Genomic DNA, 5,905 nt, shown 5'->3' with positions numbered 1-5,905 from the left:
GTTGTGATTAATGCGTTACAGCTGAGATGTCTGAGAGGTCTATTAAGAGTAAAATTAGGTTTTATTATTTAAGCAATAACAAATAAATCCTGATATAAACATTATTACATTGTATTTGTAGGGTTTCTCTAGTTTGATTAAATCACCAGCAGGGGGCAGTAGAGGGTCTGATTCCCAGAGGTTGTGGTTTATTGAGCGTTCTGATTTTGCCTACATCATAGATCTCCTGTGCTAGCCACACGTGAGACGACGCCCCAAAAGTAAACAAATAAACAAACAAACAAACAACGGTCGAGCCGTTCACTCTGCTCACATGTTTAGTTTTCATTTCTCCTTTATTAGCAACAAGCTGACATATTAAATGGCTAATCTTCTGCTAGTTAAAGCCTAACTAACCTACCCAGGGGTTAAGTGTTAACTAGTAACCAGCTCATCCCTGGAACACCCTGAGCAGGAAGGAGCAGACGGAGCTCCATCCCTCCTCACACACGCTCTGCAGAGGCTCCATGTCGTTCAGGACTCCTTCCTCCTCAGAGTCCCTCCTCCTCTCCTCTTCTTCCTCCTTCCTCTTCCTCTTCTCCTCCTCCTCTTCCTCCTGCCGGCTGCTCTCTGCCAGCTTCATGTGAGCCTCGGGCGGAGCTTTCTTACACGTCTTGGCCTTCAGGATCTTCTCCCCTCTGCACACATCCAGTCTCTCCTTCAGCTTCCCCACCAGCTGCTTCCAGTACTGACTGGACCTCAGACCATAGTTTGGACACAGCTCAGGTTTACCAGCAAAACGACACCAGTACCTATAGGAGGAGAGGTAGTTAGCACGTTTAACTAACCAACTAACTAACTAACTAAAGGCTTCCCAGCAAAACCACACCAGTACCCGAAGGACAGGAAGGAGGTGTGTTTAACTCAACCAACCACCCAACCAACCAACCAATCAACCAATCAACCAACCAACCAACCAATCAACCAATCAACCAACCAACCAACCAATCAACCAATCAACCAACCAACCAACCAATCAACCAATCAACCAATCAACCAATCAACCAACCAATCAACCAATCAACCAACCAATCAACCAATCAACCAACCAATCAACCAATCAATCAACCAATCAACCAACCAACCAATCAACCAACCAATCAATCAACCAACCAATCAACCAATCAACCAATCAACCAACCAATCAACCAATCAACCAATCAACCAACCAACCAACCAATCAATCAACCAATCAATCAACCAATCAACCAACCAACCAACCAACCAATCAACCAACATGTAAAATGGAAATGCAAAAGCCAACCAACTAGAATATTTGTGAGGATGCAGGTGCTGGCTCGTGTCACACTGAATTAGCTTAGCATTAACAATAACATAGCACTAGCATACGCATAGCACTAGCTTAACATTAGCAAAGCATTAAAATTAGCATAGCATTAGCATTAACCTAGCTTGAGCTTTAACCTACCATTAGCATTAACCTAGCTTTAGCATTAGCCTAGCATTGGCATTAACTTAGCTTCAGCATTAGCCTAGCATTATGTGCAAGATGAAATAATATGGAATAAAAATGTCTAATATATGAATAGTGCCTCATCTTAAAATACCCAACATACATGTTAATAAATAACACAGTGCTGTAAAGGCCAGTAATGTGTTTTAGGAACTCTTAATGTTTAATCTAATCATTTAGTTTCACACATTAAAATGTATGTTTTTTAATGAAAAGTATGATAACATCATTTTGTTGGTATTGTAGGTTTAGAGCATGTAACGTATGAGCTGTTTATTAAATAAAGTGTGTGAGGTCTGCAGATAGAGGTTGATGTAGAACAGAGGTTCACCTGGTCTCACCCTGGGACACACATTTTTCCACGGTCATTAAATCACGACCAAGAATTCAACCAATTAAATTTAGTTTTTCAAAAACAGCTGTTGAAAACATAATGTAGGATATTTGTGTACGTGTGACACCGTGTTTGGTTGCAGTGGTAACGCACGGGAGGCGGGGTCACATGTCAGATGAGAGCTGGGAAGCCATATTTATTGTTGATCACATGCTGCTACATGTGGTCAAATGTACACAAACACATCCAGTGTGTGTTAACTGTTTTATTTCATCGCCATGACGGCAGCGCGTCTGACAAGAACAGAACTTATTCATTTCCTCTCAAGCGACAAGGCTGCTTTGAAGTCGCAATAAATAATATTCTTTAAAACATAAATATATATATTTTGTCCTTGCAAAATGCATTTTACAGCATGGCTGTCAAAAGAAAAGGTTCTTTTAAAATAAAAGACAAGTCCAACATGAGAGACTTTTAAGTATCTGTTTATTTTTGACCAGCTGTCCACGACCCACCAGTTGAGAATCACTGATTTAGAACACAATGGCACGTCCTGTTGTAGGCAGTAGATTGATGGTTTATTCTCACACATAAACATACACACAAATCACACAAACACCTGTGCGGAGCAGATAAACATCTGTGCACAGTGCACACACACTAGCGTCAGGCTAGTTAGCATCAGGCTAGTTAGCATCAGGCTAGTTAGCATCAGGCTAGTTAGCAGAGAGGCTAACGATACGTTTGGTCTCTTCCAAACTGACTGACCTGATGTTGAACTCATTTATTCACAAACGCGTGAGAACTTGTGTCTAACTCTCCACTTCCGCTCTGCATCCTAACAACAGACAGGCTCCTCCTCTTTTTGACACAACTTCTGCTGTGTCATCATGTTCTACAGCTTGAGGGCTCTCTTATCCATTTACACCGTAACCATGGTAACCGGATCGCTACTGTTTACCTTCGCAGTGCAACAATGAAAAGGCTCCGGTCTGACGCGTCGTAGCGTAGCGTTCAGAATGTTGTGTAATCAATATCAACCAAACAATAACATTAACCTAGCATTAGCATTAACTTAGCAATAGCAACAACCGGTTGTATAATGGATGAACAGTTCAAAGTTGAAGGTTTAAAATGTTGAAAATGTCCAATGTGGAGGGAAATTAAAAAATTAAAAACTGGACGAAGTTGAAAAGTTTTTAAAAAAAAGTGTAAAATAACAAATACAAAAAACTAAACTGCGTATAGAGGATGATCTCAGACAGGTCAGGTTAGACACAGTGTCCCTGACATTCCTTTTAGCTTTAGCATTAGCATTAGCTGCAGGACCATCCACATGAACATGGATTATCTTTATCTTTGATACATGGATTATATAAACAGATCCACAGGATGTTTGTGTGTCTGTTCACATCAACAGTTGTTTAATAAAGTGAGTTTATCACTAAAACTATTGGAGGAAAAATGAGGTTTAACTCTGGTTCAGGTGAAAAATGAGGCTCTCTAGAGTAGACCTGGTCTCACCTGTGGGTGTGTCCTCCCTCGGGGGCGGAGCTACAGTTGACCACCAGGCTGACCAGTCCCTCTCCTGACGTCTGCCACGTACATCCATGGCCTCCTTTAGACGTCAACTCCCCTGAGCCAATCACAGCACGGCTCACGGCTCCACCTGATGATGATGATGATGATGATGAAGGAGGGAGGCGGGCTTTGTCCGACTTCTCCTGACCACGTTTGGCCTGGACGTCATCAGTGACGAAGAGGAGGAGGAGGAAGAGGCTGAACAGCTGGACGTTCTTCATCATGTCAACTCTGAGAGAGAGAGAGTTACCTAGTTATTAATGTACAGTACATACCTAGTTATTAATGTACAGTACATACCTAGTTATTAATGTACAGTACATACCTAGTTATTAATGTACAGTACATACCTAGTTATTAATGTACATACTTAGTTATTAATGTACATACCTAGTTATTAATGTACATACCTAGTTATTAATGTACAGTAATTACCTAGTTATTAATGTACAGTAATTACCTAGTTATTAATGTACATACTTAGTTATTAATGTACATACCTAGTTATTAATGTACAGTAATTACCTAGTTATTAATGTACAGTAATTACCTAGTTATTAATGTACAGTACATACCTAGTTATTAATGTACAGTAATTACCTAGTTATTAATGTACAGTAATTACCTAGTTATTAATGTACAGTACATACCTAGTTATTAATGTACATACCTAGTTATTAATGTACAGTAATTACCTAGTTATTAATGTACAGTAATTACCTAGTTATTAATGTACAGTACATACCTAGTTATTAATGTACATACTTAGTTATTAATGTACAGTACATACCTAGTTATTAATGTACATACCTAGTTATTAATGTACAGTACATACTTAGTTATTAATGTACAGTAATTACCTAGTTATTAATGTACAGTACATACTTAGTTACTAATGTACGGTACATACTTTGTTATTAATGTACAGTACATACTTAGTTACTAATGTACGGTACATACTTAGTTATTAATGTACGGTACATACTTTGTTATTAATGTACGGTACATACTTAGTTATTAATGTACAGTACATACTTTGTTATTAATGTACAGTACATACTTAGTTATTAATGTACAGTACATACTTAGTTACTAATGTACGGTACATACTTAGTTATTAATGTACAGTACATACCTAGTTATTAATGTACAGTACATACTTAGTTACTCAGTTACTTAACTAGTTACTACGCTATGTAATTACTTGTATTGTAGAAGTGATGCAGAGAAGTTGAGAAAGTGTTGATCTGCTTCATTCATCAGTATTCAGCACGAGGAAGATGAAGATGAAGATGAAGATGATGATGAAGATGAAGAGGATGAAGAGGATGAAGAGGATGAAGAGGATGAAGAGGATGAAGAGGATGAAGAGGATGAAGAGCGAGACAATGAGGAGGAATGTGAGCAGCTCATTAAAAATCAGGAGAATAAAGAGGAAAAGCTGGAAGGAACAAACATCACGTCAGAGAAACTAAGGACGGAGAAGTTAGTGAAACTCAGAGTTCCTGTTTCCTATTGGTCCAGACTCAGCCTCTTGTTACTTACACACCAATTTAGATATTTAGTAATGTATTTAGTGTACCTAGTTACTAACTTTATCTCTAATAACATTATTCAACTACTAATAACTTTATTACTAATTTAGTTGCCTTTTCAGTTACTAACCTTGTTACTTAATGCTTTGTTGTTTAATTACTCACTTGAATACTTCTTTGCTTACTTAGTTACATTCTTAGTTACTTACAATTTATAAATTGTTAATTAACTTATCGTGTCTCATGATGTATCTAAATTTAAAAATCATGAGCTTTATTTTGAAGGGGAATACTTAGGGACATGTAATATCCTGTCAAGTTTCTGTTCGCTGAAAAGATGTGATTGTTTTCTCTAAACTGCTTCGTTTGTTTAGCGTTAATTAATGAATAAGACATTTATTGACATTCCTCACTGTGCAGTAAAAATTATTTCTGCTAAATAACTATGTTAGATAAACTTCCTGTGCTAGCATGCTAGCTATGCTACATGTATTAGCGCTGATGGTTCAGTGAAAATCTTTCTACATCAGAATAAAACTTTTTCTTACCGTGTGACGCTGAGTCTCTGTGGGAATGTTGGACCATCAGGATCAGAGAGGGAGGTGTGTGTGTGTGTGTGTGTGTGTGTGTGTGTGTGTGTGTGTGTGTGCATTCAGCATTCAGCTCAGTTACAGTGTTCTTCCATTGTTGCTTAGTAAATTGTTACCTTTTCCCATTTTATTGCTAAATATTTTGCATTTTTGCTGTAGAAAAGTCTCTATTTTTGCTATAACTTACATCTAAAACTTGAGAACTTTCTCCCTTGTTTATATTTAGCTACATTTTTGGTATTTATTGTTATAACAGAAACAACAATAATCATTAATGTTGTGTTTAGTATTATATTTTAAAGCACAGAATAGATACAAATAGAGAAGTTTAGAAAATAAAGTGAAAAGATAA

The 5,905-nt window shown here is 37.6% G+C and overlaps 1 protein-coding gene across 2 annotated transcripts; it reads right to left on the bottom strand.

The window, feature by feature from the left end:
• Positions 1 to 316: 316 nt before the first annotated feature.
• fgfbp3 (fibroblast growth factor binding protein 3) lies at positions 317 to 5,624 on the bottom strand. 2 transcript variants are annotated; one of them, XM_028468556.1, is made up of 3 exons: positions 5,512 to 5,624; positions 3,372 to 3,659; positions 317 to 791 (listed from the first exon to the last, which is right to left on the bottom strand). In XM_028468556.1, exons 1-3 carry the CDS (start codon positions 5,613 to 5,615, stop codon positions 431 to 433), a joined length of 753 nt encoding a protein of 250 aa, XP_028324357.1. In that variant the 5' UTR covers positions 5,616 to 5,624; the 3' UTR covers positions 317 to 430. The 2 variants fall into 2 exon arrangements, with proteins under 2 accessions (XP_028324357.1, XP_028324358.1); XM_028468557.1 differs by lacking the exon at positions 5,512 to 5,624 and adding an exon at positions 4,633 to 4,724.
• Positions 5,625 to 5,905: the final 281 nt, after the last annotated feature.

This window comes from Gouania willdenowi, chromosome 15 (genome assembly GCF_900634775.1).
Source record: "Gouania willdenowi chromosome 15, fGouWil2.1, whole genome shotgun sequence".
Classification (NCBI taxonomy): Eukaryota; Metazoa; Chordata; class Actinopteri; order Blenniiformes; family Gobiesocidae; genus Gouania; species Gouania willdenowi.
This window is presented reverse-complemented; position numbering and strand designations above follow the sequence as displayed.